Source organism: Electrophorus electricus, chromosome 19 (assembly GCF_041902795.1).
Source record: "Electrophorus electricus isolate QZ-2024a chromosome 19, ASM4190279v1, whole genome shotgun sequence".
Classification (NCBI taxonomy): Eukaryota; Metazoa; Chordata; class Actinopteri; order Gymnotiformes; family Gymnotidae; genus Electrophorus; species Electrophorus electricus.
Genome location: NC_137515.1, coordinates 821,857 through 848,862, shown reverse-complemented (window position 1 = coordinate 848,862; position 27,006 = coordinate 821,857). Strand labels below are relative to the sequence as shown.

Sequence of the window (27,006 nt, the reverse complement as noted above, 5' to 3'; positions counted from 1 at the left end):
GTTCATTCTTGTTTTGTTGTTAATAAAACGTTCTTAGTTACAGAGACACAGCACCCTACTTCCTGGTCACGTCTCTTCACAGGAAGAGCTTTTGTAACAGCAAATTAAAAATATCTCACTTATTATAATTTATTATTTCTGAGCACGAGGTGAGAATGCATTTACATAAATACATGCCTTGAAGACAACATGGACAAAATTTTAAAATTTGAAGTAAACAGATGATTGCAATAAAAAATACACATTCATGTAACATTTTTAATGTATAGTATAATCACAAGTATGAATCAACATATATTCATAGACAATAAAGGTGGTTAGCAGGGTATAAAACTAAACTTAAAATTTCTGTTTCAGTATTCTCCAGTAGGTATCACATTCATGGGACTGTTGGACACCATACTGAACACTTGATAGACATTTAAAACAGAAGAAAATAATGCTTCTCCAACAATGTGGATCTGGAACTCTCCTCTTAAAGGCTTGTCTCGCCTCAGTTCCCAAAGTTATTGCGTTTTACTGACATTCTTGTGATGTACTATTGTTGGTGCCATGTATTTTGAAGATCATAAAATCCTAAACTTGTCTCTCACTATGAACTATGAACTGAAACATCTATTATGTATTCAGATATGTATTCAAAGGCACATTATGACCTGAGTAGTGAAATATTACTAATTTTCCAAACGTATGTAATGTTAGTCATAAGACGAATCTTAAATAGTTGTATCTGTATCTGTACTGTTATATAAACTGTACCTTTTAACAAAGCAGAGAGAAGCTGTTTTTATGACGTCCCTGAACCCTGTATAAATGTGGTCCTCCCCTAGGTCCTGGATACTTCAGTCCACATGTTGGACCTGGAACCAGGATTCTTGTCTCTGCTGAACTCCATGTGCCTGGGCCCCCAGTACTGCCAAGCTCATGCCCACACGCATCTTAAAGCTTCTTAAAAGTTTTCACTGGCAATGATTTAAGAGCAAAATCTTCATACTTCACATACTATTGGCCAGAATGGAAGCAGGAGAATTCCATTGCAGCTGTCAGTTGGCAGGTGGAAGTCTCGGTTCGATCTTTAAAGATAGCTCGTACAAAGTGTCCTCATCCATTACAAGGCTTTTGTCTAGTAAAAATTGTGTCACCTTGGCAGAAAGGAGACAGATTATTAATTTCTAAAGGGTCATCAGAATCCTAGTCATGAGAAGACCCAGATCTTAGCCACAGATTTTATGTTACAGGTTCAAATGTTTATTCCTGCTAAAAAGTACCTGTAGTAATCTAGTAAAGTGTAGTTAAGTAATTGTAATCTGGTGTATCAATCAATATTCACCATTATCCAAGATGGATAATTAGCCAAATGAGATAGCACAGATCCATAGCAATACTTTTTGTGAGTAAGAGGAACCAGAGCTCTAAACTCTGGAAGCTCAGAGGAAAATCTGCAAACTGAGATACTTTGGGTTGATGTTTTATCAAACTGAGATACCTTGGGTTGATGTTCTATCCTGTAGGGGGCCTGCTGAAACTGCCGAATCTCTCGTATGATGTGAGAAATCTGCAGAATAAAGCATTCGTAACCTTACGCAGTGCAAAAAAGATGAGGCCTCAACCAACCTTAAAACGAATGGGCTTATACGGTCGAGCTGTGGACCAGTAAGAACAAGGTTTAGGCCTACCATTCTCATTTTGGAGAAGTTGACAAGGCCCTCCTCTGTAAAGTTGGGTGTACCTTCTTCTATAAATGCCAAGTCTGTGAGGTACAGGCCAAGATAGGGTACACATGGAGGATTGCAACTGTGGGTGGATAAAATCATATAGGTCATTTATTTATAGTTATTTATTGAATAACAGTTCTTAAAAAATTACAAACTTACTTTTTAAGGGTTTCCCTTAAGTTTTTAAATCTCCCTTCAGATGACACAATCTTCTGCAGCCTGTCCATAAGGGCTTTGGTCTGACAGGAAACATTTTAAATTTAGAGTCTGTGACCCAGCATGACCCGAGCACAACCGGGCAGTTTCAGATACACAAGCAAACAACTGAAATGTGGCTTAACTGAAGATGCCCCCACCTGCTTGCAGACCTTGGCCCAAGTCTTTTTCAGCCTGTAGATGGCGCTGCGGTTGAGAGCGGACATAATCTCTAACACGCCATTGAAGTTGTTCAGGCAGCGACAGATATCGGCCACAGCCAGCCATTTCTCAATGGAGCTGGCCCTGGAGTTAGCGTCCGCATGCGTCATGATCTGAGATGCTACCAGATTACTCATCTGAAGACAAGCAGAGGCCAGGAGAGACAGACAGACAGAGAAATAAGGATAGAGAGGTAGCAGGAGAGAGAGACAGACAGAGAAATAAGGATAGAGAGGTAGCAGGAGAGAGAGACAGACAGAGAAATAAGGATAGAGAGGTAGCAGGAGAGAGAGACAGACAGAGAAATAAGGATAGAGATGTAGCAGGAGAGAGAGACAATGAGACTTCAGCGGCTAGAAGGTGGCTGTTGTGTGTCTGTTTTGTTTTTGTTTTTAAATGAATTGCACACTCACATCATTGAAGTGCTGGCTTGTCTTCATGATATATGGAGTCTTCTCATTTTTGTTTACTTTCATCCAACCTTGACCAAGAAACTCCCTGTTGAGAGCAACATGTTTTTAAAGTTTGTTTAGGAGCGAGTTACTTTGAATTAAAATACATACGTAAGTAAACTTTATCAAACAAACACATTGTTTTGGTCATTAAGGAAGCTTCCATATCTCAATCAGTACAAGAGTAACATGTAAAACACAACATTTCCTCTCAGTATCCAGCTCTGTTGTCTTGAGCAAGAGTACAGAAATGATACGGTTATTCAGTTACTTGGGTTCATGTCTATAGCAGCCTATACAGAAGGGCAGGGAGGAGAACTCACTCATATGGAATGCTCTTGAACACCACATGGTCCAGCAGAGTGATCTGCTCCGCTAGCTCCATGGCAGAGAGAGACTCAAAACACTCTGCTCTGGGGTATTCAGCCTGGAAGCACACACACACACACACACACACACACACACACACACACACACACACACACACACACACACACACACACACACGCACACACACACGACAACAGGGAGACGATCTTCGTATACATTAAATGCACCTGTGAAGGCTTATCCTTAATTATCTGTACTAATTATGGTATTCTAAATTGCACACCTGTTATACAGCTTAAAGTATTAAACCCCTTACTAGAGCTAGCATGTCTAGCTAATCAGCTTAGTCATCAGAAATAATTGTCTGACCGGGCTAAGGCAAAAACTGACGTTGGGAAGGGGGATTTAGCTCTGATGCACTGCAGCTCAGGTTACCAAGAAGACGCAAAGCAGCAGACAACCTTTCTGCTTCGCAATTCAAGGACAAATCAAATAAATAGAGTGGCTACACCTCATGCGAGGCACTCGCTTTGTAGGCAGAGCGCAGAACACGTCCTCTGATGTCTAGAAGCAGTGCTCACCAGTTGGAGAATGTCTTGGATCTTGAGCTGGGAGTCTTCTGGCTCTTCCTGGGAAAGGGCACTGAAGCAGAGAAGAGACAAAAAGAGCTACACTAGACACACGTGTGTTAGGCAGGTATCCGCTGTGTTGTATTAATGGGAGTATGTTAGGCTCTCCTTGCCCTGGAGCAGCTGTGGCAGTCAATACTGCTAAGATGTCATTCAGGTAAGATGCCACTCAGATAAGACGTAAAACATAGCAGAACAGTAGTTCAGATGCTCATTTGCTCCGTATTCTGTATATGAACTGATGAGGCGAATGCAAAGGCCCAACCTTAGTATGTTTGCTGTGGCTTTTCTTTCCTGAGACAGCAGGTCAGGATCCCGTAACACCTCCTCCAGCAGGGTGATCACCCCAGACTTCAGTTCACGGTTCGTATCAAAGTCCTGTAGAACACGCACATACACATGCACGCATGCGCACACACGCACACACACGCACACACACACACACACACACACACACACACACACACACACACACATATTAGACCATAGACAATAACATGGACTGGAATAAGATAACACTATATTGATGGAACTGAATCAATATATTCTCGATAAATAAGCTGTCACCTTGACACAGCATGCACAGGCTTAACACAGGAAGAATGGTGTCTGGAAGAAGATGAAAAAGCTACTTCCATCAGGCACTTTGTAAAAAACTCCCAGCATGCCATGTGCTTGCTCAGACCTGACACACCCAGGTACTGCTGTGAACAGCGTCATGCCCTGGGACACATGGTGTCATGCCATCATTACAGACGCATGGTGCTGGGTTCAAGAGCAGGGTCAGGGTATCAGGGGCCACAGTGTGTGCGTGTGGGACCACTGACCCTACGGACTCACAGTAGGGCACGAGCGCGCCATTATGAGAATTTTATGCAGTCGGAAATGAAAAAAATATGTCCTGGCCTTAAAGCCAGACTATGTATAGTATATCTACACAATGTTTATATTCAGATTCCTCATTTTCAAGTGCAACTAACAAAGGTCCATGTTGATATGTTTTGATACCACGACCATCAAAAACATACAATATACAAACCATTAAAATCATATGCCATATTTATCTCCTCATATTGTAGATTGTTCTTGCATTCAGACTTTACCGTGAATAATAAAAACATTGCCGTTCATTCTGTATCATAGAAAACGTAGAGTGCTGCTTCACTGCCTCAGCTTATAACAACATAAATCCCTCGTGTGGTAACGAAGGTGAATCCTGCAGCATGTGTGAGGAGGGGGCTGAGGTCTCAGACCTGTGCGTGCTTGGAAACCCAGTGACGCAGGACGTTCAGCACCCTGTTGGTGGCAGCTCTGCGGATGAGGAACTCCTTGTCATGCGACTTCTCCGTGCTGGTGAAGCCTGTTGAGAGCGAGCATCAGAGCAGCTTTAGGGTGAGCTGGAGGCAGGCGTAGCTGCCGGCGTGTGGTGGCACTGGCTGACCTTGCAGGCCGGTGTGACCGGCTGCTGCCGTGGCGATGGCGAAAGCTGAGGCTGGAGACATGGCGCAGCGCGAGCCTTCCGCCGATGGACCTATCAGACATCAGTGAGGCGAGGGGTCGGCATCAGTCACGGAAGCACGGTGGGGTTTGACAGTGTTGAGTTTGAGGGTGGTGTGGCTTCACTAAACAAAAGTTAGTGTATGAAGCCTACAGAAGTGTTATGTGAGGCTTTACACACATATAATAATATTGTACTGTTAAAACAAAATTCCTGACATCATAAATATTGAAGCATAACTTTATTCCCATACCCCCAGGCTGTCTGTGAAGGAGGTGATGGGGAGTGGAGGGTGAGCGGCACGGGGACAGGTCACCCGCCTCAGTAGGAGTGGTCATCTCCGGAATGAACTTATCCAGTGATGCAGACTCTAAGACAGCTGGCAAGCAATTTACATTTACGGCATTTAGCAGAAACTGTTATCCAGAACAACTTACAAAAGTGCTTTGTCATTTACTCATAGAATGTGTCCTAGCCAGTCCAATATACCAATGAACTAGAACACTGTAGAAATACAGGGATCACTGCTGATGCCTAGAAGTGCAAAACATATATATCTCATACAACATCAGTGTAATAAACAATAAGTACTAGAGTTTCAGTTAGTCAACATAGGAGCAGAATCAGTGGTCATTTAAATATTCCACAAATAGATGGGTCTTCTGCAAGATACTCTGCTGTCCGGACAGCCTGCAGAAGTTTGTTCCACCATTTAGGAGCCAGGACAGTGCATAGTCTCCATGCTTGTCTTGGTGTTTCAAGCCAAGCCGTACTTGAGGTTCGAAGTACTCGAGGTACAGATCGGGGGTTTGTCCATTTTTGGCTCTGTAGGCAAACATCAAGGTTTTAAATCTGATGCATGCAGCTACTAGAAGCCAATGAAGGGAGTGCAGCAGCAGAGTGATGTGTGTGAACTTCGAAAGATTGAAGACCAGTCATGCTGCTGCCTTCTGGACAAGTTGTAGAGGTCTGATGGCTCTGGACTTATTAAGGGAAAAAAAAAACCTGGACTTATTAAGGGGTAATGTTGACTGTTACACAATTGACACTGGCAGACTACTCTGCAGGTTGTGACATTTATGTAACAGTCAAGCGACCTTAAAGTAAGGAAAGGTTCAGAATGCAGTTGCAGTAGGTAGAATGTTCTAGAACCTTGAATAAAACATGACATCTCATACACTTGACCCCTTGGTGGCAGCAGAGCAAATGGCACAATTTTTATTACGCATGACCCTCATGTGATGCATGAAGGAATGCTTCTCCCACTGAACCTGCTAATGCAGAAATAAACCTGTCAGTGTGCAACTAACATATGTGTGTTCTTTGGTTAATATGTGCTATTAAATTGGACAGGCTATGTACACAATACGTTTGACGTGAAAACTCTGGGAATAACTTGCTTATTCAACCAGAACATGGCAGGAACCTCAGAAAGTCACGCTAATCACTCTGATGACCACTCTAAAGATGAAGAACATAAATAAATTAGTTGTACACCACCACTGTCCTCAGTTTTTTGTTATGAATGAGATCAGAATGACGGAAAGCCCCTTCACATGCTCTCTCTGCAGAGGAGAAGAAGCCATCAGTGAACACATGTTCTTTGCATGCGTGGGTGACTGCATGTCCCATCGATGCTGGAAGAACACCTCTGCTGACCTAAAGCTGACCCAACTACCCAGGCAGGGCTCAAATGCCCAACTGTAGTCATGTTTGCCTTGAGTCTTGTCTTCATTGAGTGAAATGCTTGCTCAGTGCAGGACAGGTCATGGGAGTGACAAAGCCAGAAGACAAGAGAGTTGGTTCACTACTGTCTATACATGACCATGCCACCATGTCACTGTGGGGCCCAAAGTGTTGATATTTTTACTATAGGAGGCGCTCTTGGGACTAATTTTTCATTATAGTCAAGGGGGGGGGGGACCTGCCGGGTGTTGGATCGCACAAGAGAAGTGTTGTGTAGGGTGTGTGTGAATGAAGCTGAGATCAATAAAGCAGATTGCAAAATAAGAGCAGGTTCTTATCTTGAGCGGAACTGATGGTGTGAGAATAATTGTGAGACCAGAGGTGAGTGAGCGAGCAAGCTTTTACAGAAATTAATATTTGCACATGTTGTGATAGTAGGTGTTAAAAAAATGTTGGTCGATAGATGTCTGAATGTGAAGAAAGCTGAGAAGAACATCCAGTCTAGAAAACACGACAAACACGGATCTCCTAAATGAACCAGTGTAGGAACTAAAAGTAAGGGAGAAGTTAAGGGACCATACAGCAGCGTCAGTGGACGGCTGACGGTCAAATGCTCTGTGACATGCGCATTTTCAAAAAGAGTTGGCGCAGCCTTCGGGACTGATGCAGACTTCTGTTCTTTTATTCTGATTTTTGTTTTCTTATTTCCTATCATTCAACTACTCTTTGTCTTTGTACTTTTTGTTTTCAGGAGGCTTGGTATTGGTAACCCTTCTGTGGTAAACCCTTCTGTGGTAATCTGTGCAATAATATTCTCTCTAGAACAGATCTGACATGTCTATTCCTACATGCTGATTGGTATTCTTAATCTTTTCAACATTTTCCCTTTAAGACTTAAATTACTCTTTGGCCACTACAGTGGTCCTCCAGGGTCAGCCACGTTGTCGACTCCAGCTAAGGTCATTGGCACTTACCAAACACCTCATTTTGACACCCCTAACAATTTTGTCATTTCTTTTTTCCTGTTTTACTGGCACAGAGACCAGATGCAGATGTAACATGGGCTTGTCATCATGGACCTTTTATTAGCTCTCGTTTGCGTGAACCAGTGATGCAGTGACACAAGACCTTTTGAAAAACAACAAACTCTTCAGTTACTTCTGCCCCCCTGACTGTGTATGAAGCCATAATTCCAACATGGTTATAGATTCAGATGTAAATACTGTCTAGTCAAATGTATTTCTAATCAGACACTGAACGCCATATTGGTTTTTTCATGTGCTGGTTTATAATGCTATAATGACGAAAACTGTATATTAATAGTGCCATAATTTATCTCACATTAATCACATTATTATGTCATAATATTTACATTTATTATAGTAACTCATATAGTAATAATATGTAAACATTCCTTTTTGATGATTACATTTCAAACGTGTTGGCAGTGCTGAACTCATACAGTTGAAGGTGTATACACACACAAGCAAGACTCACCCCGTCGTATGCTTCTCCGAACCTTCCCACAGAAGGCGTCGACGCGAGGCAGCTCGCCTGCCTCCTCCGGCATGGGGGGGCCCAACTCAGGTGAGCTCGGGCCCCAGCTCAGGTTCAGAGGGGCCCTGGGGCAGGTGGGAGGCGGGGAAGAGTCCAGAGTGCCGGCCCTGACCCCGCCCACCGGGGAACTGAGCGATAGCTTGCGTGAGTGCACTGGCGAGGCGGTGAGGGAGGCTACACAGAGGGGCGGGGCTGACGAGAACTTGCGCGAAAGGCGAGGGGACTTGTTGTTCAGCTGCTCGCAGCCCCAGGGGCCCTGGCTGCTTGCAAAGAAGAGCTCGAGGGACCTGAGGGACGAGATGGGAGGAGGGGTGAAAGAAAGAGAGATGGAGGGAGAGAGAGGACAGACTATGCACTACATAATGCACATTCAAATCTGCCTTCTGACTCATATTTCCTAGAAGCCTCTGTGAATTCAGCATTCGTAGTGGGTGTTCTGGCTGTGCTGCGATGGAGTGTGATGTATGTCCCATCCCAACAGTTGTGCTATAAAAGTTAGTGACCCTTAGCCACAGTACCCAAAGGGCACTGTAGGAGGACAGACCAAAGGCGAGGGAGAGACAGACAGATGCGTTTACTTGGACTGGTCCAGGGTGGGCCTTGTGATCTTCAGGCTGAAGTCTGGACAGACTGACGAGATGGACAAACGGTCAGATGATTGGTACTGAACCCTGAGACTGACAGTGAGAATGAGGCAAGGAGAGGGGAGGGAGGGGGCAGTGTGCATTAGCGGCAACTGCACTGCCCACACTACCAATACACTCCAAACAAACTCACACTCCTGGTATGGTTTACAGAACTGTAACATTAGTACATTTGACTACGTAGACAGCAATTAAGGTATGTCTGGTCATGTCTTCTGATTGTGGTGTGAACAAGCTTTACACTTTTTAATCTTAATTTTTGGTACAAACACAGACTAAAACATAAATTGAACTATAGGGTGTTCGTATACACGGACTCTGGAATTGTGTACTTCTATACTATAATAATTCATTTTTGTATGAGTGAGTGATTAGTATGTTCACACTGCAGAAATAATAAGATCAGTATGTTCACACTGCAGAAATAATATAGACCCAATTACAAGAACCCAGATGACTTATTAAATTTGCTGAAAAAGACAGAACACATAGAAACACAAATGTGAGAAAATACTTCTATATTTTCATATTAACTATGTATATATCAATTACAAACTAATGATTTTGGCTAATGTGCCAGCTAAAGTAAGCTAGCTGGTTACACATCAGATTACTCACACATGAATTCTGCCCTTTTGTGGCCCTAAACTATGAAAAATTTGAGACCCTCATAAACTAAAGATTTTATATACCCAATATACACTGACATGCCAAAAGTGGGAGAGGAACTACTATCCTGTAGGACCCTGTCCCCCTGTAGCCTGGAGAAGTTCAGCAAACTCGATGTGGCATCGATTCCACAAGTGGATGGACGGCATCTAGAGGGATGTTAAGCCACCCACAGCCCACAACTCCACCCACAGCTCCATGGCATTTGTAGGTGCAGGATTTCGGGTGCAAATGGATTTCTCCACCACATCCCGTAAATGCTTGATAGTGCTCATGTCAGACGCACGCGCAGGATACACCATTCATCGAAACATTCCAGAATGCTCCTCCAACCAATTCTGAACAACATGGGACCAACGGCATGGCGCACTATCCTGCTGGAATATCCCATCATTGTGGGGGACCATTATCACTAAGCAGTAAAATGTAACAGGCACTGGTCAATGAAACGTGTAGGTGTACCAGTGGACCCAATCCATGAGAACACACCCACACCAATATGGAATCACCACCAGCCTGCACGGTGCCTCAACAACTGGGTTCATGGCTTCATGGGGCCTGTGCCACACACAAACCCTGCCATCAGCCCCAAACAAATGGTATTGTGACTCAACAGTCCCCGCCACATGTTGCCAGTCCTCTAGGGACCAGTTAGCAATCACATGAGCCCAGGAGAGACACTGTGTCCCACATAGTGGTGTTAAGAACCACTCCGGTGGGTTTTCTGCACCAATATCTCATGGAAGCTAAAGAAAGCTGTCCTGACCTGTGGCAGATGCACGTAAAGCATCCTGCATTGATTGTAGATGTGATTTCTGCCAGAGTGGCTTTTCTGTTAGCACAGACGATTCTAGCTACTAGTCATGATCATTAAGCACCCGTTGGCAGACACTGTGCTGTCCACTGTGGGTCATAATGTCTTCTATGATATATTCCTGTACACACATGGCACTGTGGACCAAGGAATGTTCAATGCCTACACAACTTCTGAATCTGAATGTCTCATCTGTCTAGCAAACACCATCCTTGTTCAAACACCCGATAATTCACGTCGCCTTGCCATGAGCATGCTGGCCAGTGTCCAGCCTCATCAATACCTCACAGCTTCTGCAGGTGTGGGTGTTTCCAAGCCATCCTGAGGTAACTCCACTTTATAATCAATCTACATGCTGCTATGACCATGACTCTTACGTCATGTACGTCAGTGTATAAACGACAGCATAATGAATGGGCCAGTATGAAACAATAGTAATGACAGTATGCCTACACTAATTGCAATGCAACACAAAAACAAAAAAAAACAAAAAAAAGAAAAGCCACACAATTGAACAGGATTATGGCACATGACTGCGAAAAATGACAGTTGCTGGATCACCTCTGACACACATGGTTAATTTACTTTTATATATTATATATATTATTATATATTATTAGCTCCTACTTGATTCTCTTGCTGCAGTTTTCACTTTGTGGACATGACTCTAAACTTTCCTGTAAGAGGTGCCATCATTTAATACATTTTGCTGTCTTATCTGATGAAATGCTAAACAATAAATAGAACCTAATAATAAATGAACTTAATAGACTTCTGTCTCAAGTGATGGCAAGAATACAAAAGAAATGCCAAAAACGTGCCTGTACTTGTCTTCTTTTTCACCTATTGATACAAAGACCTCTTTTGCTTGTGTGGCCCTGGGCTGCAGCCAATATCCTGTATGGTTAATCTGGCCATGGGATTAGCTGCCATTTTAGCATGTCATATTCTCTAATTACGTTTCAGCAGTATGAAAGTTAATCCCATAGTTTGTGCTGTCCTTCTAAATTGTGCATAATTCACAGATGAGTGGAGAGTATACATTTTAATGAAGCATAAGATGCGATTTCAAAGTCAATTTCTGTGGTAACGAAGAATAGTGGGTTTGACCTCTATTTAGGTGTTAATGGCAAGTCAAGGCCATTGATGACAGATAAAGAAGTGAAAATGAAAAAGCAACCCATCTGTGTGTGCTGCAGACCACAACAGGTACTATAAGTCAATAGCCAGCAAAAATTACCATTACCATGGTAACACAATAAACAGGTGCCTAGCTGCAAACCTGAAGTTTGCTGTTGACATAGCATTTAAATGCACACACTCTGTCTAAGCACTTTCCTCCCATGATGCCTGACCTGACAGGGATGGAGGTGAAGGGCTTCTTGTAGATGTCGGCCAGCTTGTCCATGACAACGGTTGCTGTGGTAAAGATGCGGTAGGTGTGCAGGAAGGTGTTGAGGAAGTCGATGGAGAGGAAGCGCAGGTCGGTGAGGCGCTCCAGCAGACGCTCCACGCTGGCGTAGCGGATCTGTGGCACCTTGCAGGAGTTCAGCGTCTTGCTGAAACAGATGTCCACGTCGTCCTTCTGCAGACGGGCGTCTGACCTGCAGTGTTTTGCAGTTTGGTTTTAGAGTAACAGTGCAATACGCTTTGGCAGATCAACTTTAATGAGATAAGGTGTGCAAAAAGCGACCACTGATTAACCCTGATCATGGAAACCGATTCCCCATTACCTTTCCTTCATGCCATGTTAACTGTGTGTCTAATGAACTGCTATTGCTTACTTGAGCATGTACGGCAGAGTGACTTTAGAGTTCTCTTCAAACACACTGGTGATCAGCCCGTTACAGCGGATATTGTCGATACACTGTGTATACAACACGGAAACAAAAAGGGTTTATATTTGTTTATATTTTCACTTCCTCTCTCACTCATATAACTGTGACTAACACCCTCCATGTAAACAATTATAACTGTCTTTATTAACAAACATAAAGTTTATCTACAAAACCTTTTAGAATTCCTATCTAGATAATCACAGTTTAAAACTAAAATGTCAAATATGCAGTCTGTTAGGTGCATATGTGACAGGGTGGAATGAAACTCATACTGAGATAGATCGACCTCCCACTGACCTTTCTTTAAGAGGAGATTATCTGGGTCCGGCTTCAAAAAGTAAAGTGTGCCAACAGGTCCCTAAACGTGACTTACCAGACTAAATGCCCCTCCATTTTCTCTCTGAAAAGTTGCTACACACTATAGCATGAGACAACATGGCTGATCAAGCTCAAAAAACCACAGAGTGTTTGGTTCAGTGGGGACAGAGCAGGTGGAACGAAGGCGGGGGTCTGGAAACACCCTCAGGCCTACAACAAAACAAGCAGCTCCAACCCCCCAGAGCCTCAAGCTTGCCTGCACCGCAAAACACACAATACTCCAGTGACACACCTGCTTCTGGCCCTGCTGCTAAGTTTAACCAGGCTCTCCATGTGCTATCTTATGTGTGTGCGCATCTGTGTGTTAATCTGTATACCAGTCCCACTGCATTATGAATCTGGAGAATTACAGAAAAACAACCACCCAACAACAGCTTCAGCACAGTTATTGCCAGTATTGCTATTCTCGAGGCTTTAGGCTGCATTTCTCTGCATTTTCCAGAGGAAACAAAAGTCATACAGAATGGGGCCTACCTGGCTAATGTCGCTGGTCCAGACTTCTTTCTCCTGGCGAGATGGAGCCAGGAGGACCACGGAGAAGGAAGGAGCGTTCACCGGCTCGACCACCACCTTAAACTCCAGATGGCTAAAGCCCTGACCTGCAGCGTTATCTTAAGGACCAAAATACCCAGTCGCTTATTCTGATGACCAAGGGTTTATTTAGAAATATTCTACAGTGACTCTTCTTGAGATGCTTACATTGAATATTGAAAGAAGTGCAAAGCATTACAATTTCAAAGTATGTCTGTTTTTAAGATGCCAGTTTTTAGGATGCCAGTTTTTTTTCTCATATCACAAAAAATATTAGTAAAATATGGTTTTCATGTCATCAATAGTGCATAACGGTACATAATGAGGAAACTGAAAAAAAGCTGAAGTACTCACTGATAGTACAATACACACCATTATAAGATACAAACTCACTTAACAAAAACGTTTGCAGTTTCCAATTCTGTGTTCTGTGTAAGGGTAGAATGGTAAATGCACTGGTCCTCTAAGCCAGGAACTGTGGGTTGGTGTTGGGGTAGAAGGGTGGTGGAGTGGAAGTGTGATATAATGCAGAGGTCGGTAGATAGAAACAATTATGGGACAATTATGTGACCTCACTTCAGTCCTGAACTCTGCTCTATGGTTGGAGTCTTCAAAAAACACCTTTAAAGTTACATTTTTCAGTGACTGTGTGACTTCTGACATTTCTATGACCAATCACTTCGTTGGAAGCTTGGTCTCTTCAACATCCTCAGCACATAACATGGTGAAGTCTGCAGTGAGACAGTACTTACAGTCCTCATCACTGAGATCTAGCTCTTCCACGAGAGTGCATTCTATCAGCGACAGTGTGCCTCCTTGCTATAAATCATAAGCAAGAAGTTGTACAATACAAAGTATGCATTAATGAGACGTATCCATTACGACAGAGGATAGCAGTATACAGTAATGTCAGTACAGTTCAGGGCAGATGCTGTAAACCCCTTGTGTCATCTTTTGAGATTCAAGAACAGTGTTTGCCAGTCTGGTCCTCCTGTTTGCAAATGGTCTGCATTCATGCTGTATTCCAGCATCCAGCACTACTAAACCAGGATTCAGTGCTCTTGACTGCTGGTCTGAGCATGTTGGCTGCTAAGATCATGGAGTCCCTGTGGACAGGGAGGACTGGGATTGAGAAACATTGTTCTATATGAAACCAATGACAAGCTGCATGGGTTCCTCTATAGGCCAGACAAGAGCAATATACGGGGTCGCCCGGAGTCACCCGGGGTCGCAAGGGGCCACACGGTGTACCTCTGGCGGTGCGGCTATGTGACTCACCTTGAGCAAGTGCAGCTTGCCACCAGATGTGCGAGTGCAGATGAGGAGGTGTTTGGTGAAGAGGAAACACTGACGCTCAGCCTCCTTGCGCAACGACAGCGAGCCCAGCCGCACTTTACCCAGCTTGCCTTTCTCCGCCGACGGCACCTGGAGCAGAGTGCCTGCTGAGAGAGAGGGCGAGCCAAGCAGACAGAGCTGTTGACTGTGGCATGAGGAACCGGCAGGGCTAGCTCAGTGAGGGAGGCATTGGGACAGTGATGATTACTTCATACGCCCCCCCCATCCAGCGCTCACCTTGACGTACGAAGGTCTGGCTGGTATCCAGGAGAACGTCACAGCCTTCCACGATCATCCGCTCAATAGCCAGGTTCTTACGGATGTTCTCCGTGTCACTCACTTCGTCATGCATCATTCTAAAAAGTTGTCAATCAAACCCACATGGTGTAGGATAAAAAATTACAACTACGTATATCAACCTATACGGAAAACATCGGTATTTTTAAGGTTCAATTCAACTGGAATTACTCTAGTAACAACATGTAATATAGAAGTGAAGTCTGGTCAGCCCCTAGATTTCAAATGGCTTGCTTGCAATTTAAAGCATCGTAGTTGGGCCTAAAGGAAGACATTACAACCGCTCTTTGGCATATGGTACCTTTGAGAATGAGTTACACTAACCAAGATTTTAATTTTATCTCTATTTAGCAGAATTTTTCTGTTTAACATGAGTCAAATATCAGCCCTCAATAAGACAGTACATACTTGGACAACTCCTCCAGCTTCGACTTGGCAAATTCCAGACTCTTACGCTCGACATGTTCATGAGGCGTATGGGCTAGTAGCTCATGGAGTGTGATAATATATCGGGGAATCTGGAACAGAATTAGCACTTCAATTGGCTAAACCAAAGAAAACATGCACATTTATGAAAACAAACGTTTTGCTTGACACTACGCATATCTTTAGTTTACAAACTGCTCCAACAGGCTGAGGAGTTGTGAGGGGTTCTGATGAACACCTGAAACATGGGGTAGGTGAGAAATGTCTCCAACATCTGCTCCTCACAGGCAACTTTGGACTCGTACTGCTTCAGTAACTTGTCGAAGTCCCGGTTCTGCTTGCAGTTAGCCAGAACCTGCAGGCTGTACTGGTGGTTCCGCACAAACTCCTGGTAGATGTTCAGCATGGGCAGCAGGATGTCGAAGAGGTCAGCTGCAACAGGATGAGCGGGACATGTTTATGCATGAGTTACACACATTTCATCATAGGTCACATTCATGTTTGAACAATGAATGTGACTGCAAACAGAACTGTATATGTTTACAATAAGCACATTTGATTTTAAAGTGGTATATCACTTTGTCTTTGGCTGCAACAGAACATTATAGTGAAAGGCACTCACCTAAAACTAATGTTGGCCAACTGGCAATTCTTGCTTTTAAACCTTGGTGAAATATCTCATGAAGAAACATTATAGTCTCACTGTAATGAAGAGAAAACCGTTGAGTCAGCAGTTCAGCATGATTAGCGCACACACAGCACTTCTAACACTGATCTCTGATAAATGAAGGTAAGGTTGAGCGTACTGTGCTATGATAATGCCAGGCTTCCTTTAAAACAGCATTTATGTGCAATATGAAGCCTATGGTGCTATGATAATATCAGGCTTCCTTTAAAACAGCATTTATGTGCAATATGAAGCTTATGGTGCTATGATAATATCAGGCTTCCTTTAAAACAGCATTTATGTGCAATATGAAGCCTATGGTGCTATGATAATATCAGGCTTCCTTTAAAACAGCATTTATGTACAATATGAAGCCTATGGTGCTATGATAATATCAGGCTTCCTTTAAAACAGCATTTATGTACAATATGAAGCCTATGGTGCTATGATAATATCAGGCTTCCTTTAAAACAGCATTTATGTGCAATATGAAGCTTATGGTGCTATGATAATATCAGGCTTCCTTTAAAACAGCATTTATGTGCAATATGAAGCCTATGGTGCTATGATAATATCAGGCTTCCTTTAAAACAGCATTTATGTACAATATGAAGCCTATGGTGCTATGATAATATCAGGCTTCCTTTAAAACAGCATTTATGTACAATATGAAGCCTATGGTGCTATGATAATATCAGGCTTCCTTTAAAACAGCATTTATGTGCAATATGAAGCTTATGGTGCTATGATAATATCAGGCTTCCTTTAAAACAGCATTTATGTGCAATATGAAGCCTATGGTGCTATGATAATATCAGGCTTCCTTTAAAACAGCATTTATGTGCAATATGAAGCTTATGGTGCTATGATAATATCAGGCTTCCTTTAAAACAGCATTTATGTGCAATATGAAGCCTATGGTGCTATGATAATATCAGGCTTCCTTTAAAACAGCATTTATGTACAATATGAAGCCTATGGTGCTATGATAATATCAGGCTTCCTTTAAAACAGCATTTATGTACAATATGAAGCCTATGGTGCTATGATAATATCAGGCTTCCTTTAAAACAGCATTTATGTGCAATATGAAGCTTATGGTGCTATGATAATATCAGGCTTCCTTTAAAACAGCATTTATGTGCAATATGAAGCCTATGGTGCTATGATAATATCAGGCTTCCTTTAAAACAGCATTTATGTGCAATATGAAGCCTATGGTGCTATGATAATATCAGGCTTCCTTTAAAACAGCATTTATGTGCAATATGAAGCCTATGGTGCTATGATAATATCAGGCTTCCTTTAAAACAGCATTTATGTACAATATGAAGCCTATGGTGCTATGATAATATCAGGCTTCCTTTAAAACAGCATTTATGTACAATATGAAGCCTATGGTGCTATGATAATATCAGGCTTCCTTTAAAACAGCATTTATGTGCAATATGAAGCCTATGGTGCTATGATAATATCAGGCTTCCTTTAAAACAGCATTTATGTGCAATATGAAGCCTATGGTGCTATGATAATATCAGGCTTCCTTTAAAACAGCATTTATGTGCAATATGAAGCCTATGGTGCTATGATAATATCAGGCTTCCTTTAAAACAGCATTTATGTGCAATATGAAGCCTATGGTGCTATGATAATATCAGGCTTCCTTTAAAACAGCATTTATGTGCAATATGAAGCCTATGGTGCTATGATAATATCAGGCTTCCTTTAAAACAGCATTTATGTGCAATATGAAGCCTATGGTGCTATGATAATATCAGGCTTCCTTTAAAACAGCATTTATGTGCAATATGAAGCCTATGGTGCTATGATAATATCAGGCTTCCTTTAAAACAGCATTTATGTGCAATATGAAGCCTATGGTGCTATGATAATATCAGGCTTCCTTTAAAACAGCATTTATGTGCAATATGAAGCCTATGGTGCTATGATAATATCAGGCTTCCTTTAAAACAGCATTTATGTGCAATATGAAGCCTATGGTGCTATGATAATATCAGGCTTCCTTTAAAACAGCATTTATGTGCAATATGAAGCCTATGGTGCTATGATAATACCAGGCTTCCTTTAAAACAGCATTTATGTACAATATGAAGCCTATGGTGCTATGATAATATCAGGCTTCCTTTAAAACAGCATTTATGTGCAATATGAAGCCTATGGTGCTATGATAATATCAGGCTTCCTTTAAAACAGCATTTATGTGCAATATGAAGCCTATGGTGCTATGATAATATCAGGCTTCCTTTAAAACAGCATTTATGTGCAATATGAAGCCTATGGTGCTATGATAATATCAGGCTTCCTTTAAAACAGCATTTATGTGCAATATGAAGCCTATGGTGCTATGATAATATCAGGCTTCCTTTAAAACAGCATTTATGTGCAATATGAAGCCTATGGTGCTATGATAATATCAGGCTTCCTTTAAAACAGCATTTATGTGCAATATGAAGCCTATGGTGCTATGATAATATCAGGCTTCCTTTAAAACAGCATTTATGTACAATATGAAGCCTATGGTGCTATGATAATATCAGGCTTCCTTTAAAACAGCATTTATGTACAATATGAAGCCTATGGTGCTATGATAATATCAGGCTTCCTTTAAAACAGCATTTATGTGCAATATGAAGCCTATGGTGCTATGATAATATCAGGCTTCCTTTAAAACAGCATTTGTGTGCAATATGAAGCCTATGGTGCTATGATAATATCAGGCTTCCTTTAAAACAGCATTTATGTACAATATGAAGCCTATGGTGCTATGATAATATCAGGCTTCCTTTAAAACAGCATTTATGTGCAATATGAAGCCTATGGTGCTATGATAATATCAGGCTTCCTTTAAAACAGCATTTATGTGCAATATGAAGCCTATGGTGCTATGATAATATCAGGCTTCCTTTAAAACAGCATTTATGTGCAATATGAAGCCTATGGTGCTATGATAATATCAGGCTTCCTTTAAAACAGCATTTATGTGCAATATGAAGCCTATGGTGCTATGATAATATCAGGCTTCCTTTAAAACAGCATTTATGTGCAATATGAAGCCTATGGTGCTATGATAATATCAGGCTTCCTTTAAAACAGCATTTATGTGCAATATGAAGCCTATGGTGCTATGATAATACCAGGCTTCCTTTAAAACAGCATTTATGTACAATATGAAGCCTATGGTGCTATGATAATATCAGGCTTCCTTTAAAACAGCATTTATGTACAATATGAAGCCTATGGTGCTATGATAATATCAGGCTTCCTTTAAAACAGCATTTATGTGCAATATGAAGCCTATGGTGCTATGATAATATCAGGCTTCCTTTAAAACAGCATTTATGTGCAATATGAAGCCTATGGTGCTATGATAATATCAGGCTTCCTTTAAAACAGCATTTATGTGCAATATGAAGCTTATGGTGCTATGATAATATCAGGCTTCCTTTAAAACAGCATTTATGTGCAATATGAAGCCTATGGTGCTATGATAATATCAGGCTTCCTTTAAAACAGCATTTATGTGCAATATGAAGCCTATGGTGCTATGATAATATCAGGCTTCCTTTAAAACAGCATTTATGTGCAATATGAAGCCTATGGTGCTATGATAATATCAGGCTTCCTTTAAAACAGCATTTATGTGCAATATGAAGCCTATGGTGCTATGATAATATCAGGCTTCCTTTAAAACAGCATTTATGTGCAATATGAAGCCTATGGTGCTATGATAATACCAGGCTTCCTTTAAAACAGCATTTATGTACAATATGAAGCCTATGGTGCTATGATAATATCAGGCTTCCTTTAAAACAGCATTTATGTACAATATGAAGCCTATGGTGCTATGATAATATCAGGCTTCCTTTAAAACAGCATTTATGTGCAATATGAAGCCTATGGTGCTATGATAATATCAGGCTTCCTTTAAAACAGCATTTATGTGCAATATGAAGCCTATGGTGCTATGATAATATCAGGCTTCCTTTAAAACAGCATTTATGTGCAATATGAAGCTTATGGTGCTATGATAATATCAGGCTTCCTTTAAAACAGCATTTATGTACAATATGAAGCCTATGGTGCTATGATAATATCAGGCTTCCTTTAAAGCAGCATTTATGTGCAACAGCCACACCTGTTTAGGAAAATGCTGCTGACATCATCGTGGCTGACGGGAGGCTTCTTTGAGCTGGCGGCCATGCGGAGTGGACGCAGGAAACAGTTGACCAGGACAGACAGCTGGAGCACGTACTCCGCTTCCGCCTCCACCATGCTGAAGACAATCCGGTTCCTCGTCCTCATGCTCTCTGCGTGGGGAGAGCAGATGTAGTCCTGGACCATGAGCTTCCATTTCCTTCGACAAAGCCAGCCACGCATGAAGCTTTGCACCTAGAAACACAAGGCAGATCCGCGCACACGGATCATTAAAAGGACGTGGGCTGATTGAACAATGCTAACACACTAACGCGATGATGCTGGCTGGATTCATTTATATCAGCCATGAATAAAAAGTATAAAGGTACTTCTAGTATTGTGTGGCTTGGTGGAAGATACATAAATGTTCTTCATTATGAACTTTCACTAACACAGAACTATCCCCTAAATTGAAAAAGAGTGCAAAACTAGTTTAGTAGTTTTATTGGTGGTAAAGGTAATACACAAGGTTCCTCAAACAAAAATATGTCTGAAAAAATAGGTCCTAGATGGTCTGTAGTGCAGACATAAAATTCCACCTTTCAATTCAGAAGATTTACCTTTTTGATTTTCACGATATCAGGGTTTTCTTTTTCTTCTCGACTAGACTGAGAAGGTAACATCTTCTCCTTGGCTTTGTTCATGACAGCAATCTGTGATAAACAAAAACATAGACAGGCCTAAAAAGTGATTTGCATACGAGCAGTGCATGTGCTGCTAAAAGGTCTTTTATTTGGGAACATCCACTGAGGATACGAACATAGCTGCTCGGCCTGCGCAGGAGACCATTTCAGCTCCTGACCTCGCCCTTCAGCCTCTCGATCTCCGTGTGCTGATCCTCCAGTTGTGTGCGAAGCTGACTGGATGCCACCTTCTCTGTCTCCAGGATCTGCGCCAGGTGGATGTATTTCTGCATGAGCACCTCCCGCTCGACAACGAGGGTGGAGTAGCTGGCAACAGCGTGGCGAGCCGGAAAGGAAGAACGGATGGTCACGCGGAGAAGGAGAAGGAGAGTGAAAATAATACTTCAAACTTCATTTTCATTGTGAAACTGTGAGGCCACCATTTAAAATACTCGATTGCGTAGACTGTGAGTTCAATATCCCTTGTAGAATATTAACAACACTGTGGTGACCCAGACTTCAAAAGAGCAGTTATGCAAATTAGTATTTATTTATTATCCTTTAATACTCAGCTAACATGTAACTTAAAACTGTTTTTTTTTTTGGTTTTGTTTTTTATTATAAGGGCCAGACACTTAGTGGGCACAATGGTCTAGTAAATAAATATAGCTCCATCTATGTATAGATTTTTCTATGTGTTATCTCATTTCACTACTCCTGAAAGGGAAAAAACAACAAAAACAATACATAAGTATATAATGTGTATACTGCTGCTCATTGCCCAAGTACTGAATTGTGTGTGCCACCCTCAACACTGTTATGTAATGTTTACACACTGGCGTCACAGGGCATCAGTAGGGCACCGAGAGTTCAGCGCTACACACAGAGTATGTGGGGGAAAACACAATGATTTGGGTGGATCAGCAAATGAGTCCAACTGTTCTCTGGCTCTGCATTTGAACTGTATCTATAAACCCTCCTAAAAACGGAGTATTTTAAAACAGGTCAGTGTGATGATCTTTCATATTCTTCTGCAAGGAAAGCCAAAATAAGAAGAGTCAGCATAAAATACCGTCTGATTTTGTGTGTTAGTGAGGATTAGTGGCGTGTTAGTGTTGTCCGCTGGGACAACAAGGAATACTCGTGAGCTCAGCCACTATAACTTAAATAAGCTGCCTCTTTGTCAGAAAAGCCCACTGAAATGGCTGCACGCGTCCACTTAAGTGCTGTACCTGGCCCTCTGAATGGCCTCCACCCACTCAGCGCAGTCCTCGTCGTCCTTGGTTCGCAGCTCCAGAGGTTTCTGGCCATCGTGGCCGAAGACGACCAGGAAACAATGCTTCGGGGAGGACGCACAAAGAAACGACCATTAATCACGCGCAGCAGGTGACATTCTATGATGCCTGCGCGTTTGGTGGTTGGGACATTAATGGAAACATTGGTCATGCTGTTGGTCATATATCTATCTATCTATCTATCTATCTATCTATCTATCTATCTATCTATCTATATATATATACATATATATATATATATATATATATATATATATATATATATATATATAAAATTTTCTTTTTTTAAACATTTTTCTTCAAATTGGATTTTAAGGATTCTCAAATAAAAACACAGGTAAGTATGAACTACAGGCTTGTGGTTTGGAGGATTCTGGGGTAAAGTGCTATGTACAATGTCCTAAAGTGTACTGATGCAGCAGACTGAGATTGTGTGTGTGCACATTACAGGATGTAGGCTTAAGGGCTTGTTCGTTCTCTCAGTGCATGGCAAGTCTGCCAGTGAGTGAGTGAGTGTGTGTGTGCGTGTGTGTGTATGCACGTGCACTCATGTAACAGCCAGTGTTAGACCTTGTTTATGCTGTGAGATAACAATGGAGCCACACACACACACACACACACACACGTATCACAGGCCGTCTCACGTCCACCAACACATCACCTCTCTATCCTTCATCCACCTGTGAACCAAATTCATCGAAATGACTCAATATCCATTAGGACTGTAATCAGTTTACTCTGAGGGGGGGGGGGAGATGTATTTTAATAAAATGTCTCTCTCTATTTTCTTACAGACACAGTGTAACTTTTTAACAGCAGTGTCCTGGGGCAACATGCTATCAGGAGGCCATCTATTCTTAGTAGGACAGCAGGACAATAGACAGACAGACTTTAAACTGGAACACAGCGCAGTGGTGCTGTGCTTCCAGAGGTCTTTGCTTCTAGACCAGAGCTATAATATAATCTAGTGCTGCTCTCGGCAAAAAGATGTAGTTTAGCATCTGTGGCCAGAGTCCACTGATTTGGCGGTGGTGGGCTTTCTTACATAACATTTTGTGGCAAGTGCTCAGAGCATAATAATACAGTGGCACTTCAGCATAATATCAAACCTGATTTCCATGGTAACCTAAGTCCATGGTAACCTAAGTCATTTGCCTGTCGGTAGTTCTATCAAGTATAGCTCATTTGCATGAGTCTTTGTCAGGTCCAGTCAAAGAGGTGGATTGTCTGGTTAACTAATAGCTAGAACTGGTGTGTCTTTTAACATATAAGCATGTAATTACTGTATATTGTCCATAAAATTTCTAAGCTTAATATAACGCATGGATTTTGATATAAAATAATTGTAACATACTTCCAATACAGTCTGATTTTTCTCTTCTACGCCAATGGCTGTATTGTGATGGACAACATAATGTATCTTATAACGCCTCTTTCAATAAGCTACGAATATGCAGGGTGCTTTGTACATCACAAGGGCTGCCTCAGTTACGCTTTGTGGGCTTTTTGTGGGCTTTCAGACTGCTGTCAGTCTTCTGAATCTGAGGCTCCGTGTTTCTTAAATGGCAAACCGTCTGCTAAAGAAACAGTAACAGCTCCCTGAGGGAACGTTGCTAAGTAGGGTTAAACGTAACTGTATTTTAAATTTATGATATGGTTTTACATTCATTAATTTTTCATATATACAGAGCCAAGCCATGACGGGGTGACAAGCAGAATGATTAAAACTTCTACTGAAGGATAAGAAACAAGAAAAACAGCTTTTATATTGAAGAAAAGTTTGAATTGTACAAAGCAACTAAATCATTTATTACGCACTAAAGCCCAAACCCATAGTGCTTAAACTGACTGGGGTCACAGCAGAACATTCACAGCATTTAGCTGATGCTTTTTTAAAAATCCAAAGCAACTTACAATTATGACTGAGTACACCGTGAGTAATTGAGGGTTACGGGTCTTGCTCAAGGGCCCAACAGTAGCGGCACTTGAACCAGCAACCTAGTCATGCACCTTAACCACTAAGCTACCACTGTCACAAGCATTGTCAATTATCTGGTAATTATTACAGAAATATGAATCAAAGCAGTACAAGGTTGGACTTCCTCTCTGTTCAGTTCACCTACATGGTGGATGAGCTCGTGCCGCTTACATTCTGTGCACGCACTGTTAAACAGATGGCCGCTCCGCAATCTGAGGTTAGGACCGAAGTTAAATGTAAAAACACAATACTTGCTCTATCAATAATAGTGGCTTTTCGCGCTTAAGTAACGAGGGAAGGAAATGACCTCGGGCAGTGCCTGAGAACGCGCTCCAGAGTTGGGAGGTTTGTCAGGGAGATTCTGGCGATCAACCCGAGATGTGTCGCGAGAGAGGGTAACCGGCACGTGTGCGGTTACACAACAGACACTGCACAAGCATAGAAAGGCTGTGTGGAAATGGCCTTGGCAAGATGTATGGTTGGCTTACCTAACTGACTGTAATGGATATCGGTGGCATTTAGCACTAAGGCGCCCTCACACACACACACACACACACACACACAGACACACATGCACGAACCAATCTTACTTTTCTCCTCTTTCAGGTGCCACACAACTTCAGCAGAAAGCACACAATAATTTATTTGCTTCTTTAATCTCTGAACGTCGTACGTAACAACGTAATGAGGAGACATACCTGCAGTTTATCCGAACTGTCTCTACCAGATGATGGTGCTTTCGGCGCGGGCATGCGCTCACACGTGCAACCTTCTAACAGATAAATCCCCGTTGGCCGCGTGCTCTGCTCATTCTCAAAGTAAAACAGTACGTTTTGATGAAGAGCAAAGTATTTTTCATTCCAACGACTATTTTCGGTTGTCTTCTTACTCAGGTAGCCACGTTTGATTCCCTCTCTACGAGCGATCAGTGAGAGGTAAAGTGCGTGCCCCTCATTACACCGCACACTTTTCTGCATTTTGCAGGTATGTTTCTCACACTGTTGCGCATGAGCCCATGATTCCCAGACTTGGACGAGATAAATAAAAAGTAAGAAAAACTGAATCTGTCTAAGAAAAGATAATGCAAGTACAAACGGAAAGGCTGGCGAAAGTTGATATGTGAACGCAAGCTGTAAGACGCTTGGATACCCAAAGCTGTCCAAAAAAGGCCAATAACAATATATATATATTCTTTTGAAATCTTTCAAAAATATATTCGCTTCTCGTATACAAAATAAATCAAAAACAGTTCCTGTGAACAGACGGTAAAAAGGATTCACTACCGAGATCAGCGATAATCGGCTTTCAGCTTAAAGAGGCAGCTGTGTTGATGTGGCTGCTGGCGAGGATGCGCCAGGCTGGCGTATCAGCCAGAGGGCGAGTCCAGCCGGCCCAGCCGTTACTCACAACCGCTTTCGGCATGAAGGTGTGCTCGCGGAACACGCGCTTGCGGAATGAGGGTGTGGTCGCGCGCACTCACGATATACTTGCAGAATATCAACCGTGAAGACGCGCCCGCGGAACACACAGCATGAAGATTTGCACGTGCTCTACCGGAATGGAGAAAAACTTCCTGTAGTTAATATGGAAACCTCCGACTCACGCTCTGCTCACGGACCTTTCTTAGTCTAGAAGAGCACGTTGATTTAACAAGCTAAATGTTTATTCAGTTCATTTTATTTAATGAGAAAATAAATGCACAATACAGTGAAGAAAGGCTGTATTACAGAAGGACAGTTTTTATACATAATCAGGACAACTGTTCTTACACATATTAAAAGAACATCTTTCTCACTGCAGTGTTTAATTACATTTTGCTTGTTTTGTGTTGTTTATTTCTAGTTTTGCTTGTTCATAAATGTCCAGGTGTGCCAGACACAGCATCTCTAGCATAACTGGTTGCAAAGACCAGTCCCTTGTTTGCCTGTTGTTTCCCCGTCTGTTTAAGCCCACAGGTGTGCTCGTCCAGTGCTGTTGTGCACAAGGAAGAAGAAGTGTTACTGCTGCACTGTGCCTCTCCCTGTGCCTTAAGTTTTACCACAGTTGTTATGTTTCTGGTTTTGTCCAGCTTGTCGCTGTGTTCTTGTTTTTGTTTTTTTCTATAGATAATAGAGAAACTCCTAATGTGAACATTCATGTCACTCCCTCCCTGCACCCATCACAGAATGTGCAGCCACAAGATGGGAGCACATCAAGTGTACCAGACTAGACTGGCGTCTAGACCACTTCTCTGGGGAGGCAGCAGCAGGGACTCCGTTCTATGGTTTACTGTCTCGCCCGCTGTGTGGAGAGCCTGTGTGTTGAGTCTGGCCCCCTGGCCTGATGAATACCAGAGCCCCTTAGCAGTGCCAGTGCCACATTGCCACCTCCAAGGTCTATGGTGGGGAACCGGAGGGCTGTGAGAAGTTTGTAGTACGGTGCGAACTCTACTTCACTTACCAGCCCACCTGCCTGACCGCATTAGGGTGGTGTTGATCATTAGCCGGCTCTCAGGGAGGGCTAAGTGATGGGGGACTGCGCTGGTGTTCTGCTCCTCTCCACTGCTCTCGGACGACCCAAACTTCATGCAGGAGCAAAAAGCCATATTTCACCATCCATGGCAGGGTAAGGTCTGCAGACGAGACCTGCTACACAGGAATGCAATTAGGCCCATATCCCACAGACAAGGAGCTGCTGATGATGGCAGAGATGAATGGAAGCAGATCTCTTGAAACTCTTTGGAACAGAATGGAAAGAATGTGCTCCAGCAGGCAGGCAGTTGGATTGCTAGATGTCAGATGTTAAAAAATCTTGTTTGTGGTAAAAAAAAAAAAAAAAAAAAAAAAAGAAGCCAGAGGGAGTTTGAATGCCAGGTGCACTTAGGGGATTCTCTGATCAACTGGCCCTTCGTGGTAGCTGAAGGTCTTTGAATGGTATCCAGGATGGAGCATCTCCTCATCTTCTTCAGCAATCACAGTTTGGTTGATGGGTTCATCTCGTGGATGAGGGGACAGTGTAGCTGGACAAATCTGG

At 42.3% G+C, this 27,006-nt stretch overlaps 1 protein-coding gene across 8 annotated transcripts; it reads right to left on the bottom strand.

Moving 5' to 3' along the window:
• Window positions 1-115: 115 nt before the first annotated feature.
• Window positions 116-25,450, bottom strand: rasgrf2a (Ras protein-specific guanine nucleotide-releasing factor 2a). 8 transcript variants are annotated; one of them, XM_081701839.1, is made up of 29 exons: window positions 24,693-25,450; window positions 21,954-22,060; window positions 20,901-21,048; window positions 20,659-20,751; window positions 20,040-20,293; window positions 15,839-15,918; window positions 15,455-15,648; window positions 15,199-15,308; window positions 14,731-14,849; window positions 14,437-14,600; window positions 13,911-13,977; window positions 13,102-13,238; window positions 12,623-12,667; window positions 12,196-12,278; window positions 11,767-12,015; window positions 8,863-8,961; window positions 8,225-8,571; window positions 5,295-5,420; window positions 4,985-5,074; window positions 4,797-4,903; window positions 3,809-3,921; window positions 3,496-3,556; window positions 2,908-3,011; window positions 2,546-2,630; window positions 2,072-2,269; window positions 1,875-1,954; window positions 1,677-1,794; window positions 1,487-1,555; window positions 116-1,142 (listed from the first exon to the last, which is right to left on the bottom strand). In XM_081701839.1, exons 1-29 carry the CDS (start codon window positions 24,969-24,971, stop codon window positions 1,044-1,046), a joined length of 3,825 nt encoding a protein of 1,274 aa, XP_081557965.1. In that variant the 5' UTR covers window positions 24,972-25,450; the 3' UTR covers window positions 116-1,043. The 8 variants fall into 8 exon arrangements, with proteins under 8 accessions (XP_081557965.1, XP_081557966.1, XP_081557968.1 ...); XM_081701840.1 differs by having other exon boundaries at window positions 14,437-14,597; window positions 24,693-25,449; XM_081701842.1 differs by lacking the exon at window positions 8,863-8,961.
• Between the last annotated feature and the right edge of the window lie 1,556 nt (window positions 25,451-27,006).

What these genes read in the sequence shown, in the direction of transcription:
- rasgrf2a (XM_081701839.1), bottom strand. Translation starts at nt 24,971, where the DNA reads ATGCAGAAAAGTGTGCGGTGTAATGAGGGGCACGCACTTTACCTCTCA. An exon ending in TTCACCTCCATCCCTGTCAG is followed by an intron (nt 8,962 to 11,766) that starts GTCAGGCATCAT and finishes TCTCACTGTCAG; the next exon opens with TCTCAGGGTTCAGTACCAAT. An exon ending in TCCAAGACATTCTCCAACTG is followed by an intron (nt 3,012 to 3,495) that starts GTGAGCACTGCT and finishes GTGTGCTTCCAG; the next exon opens with GCTGAATACCCCAGAGCAGA.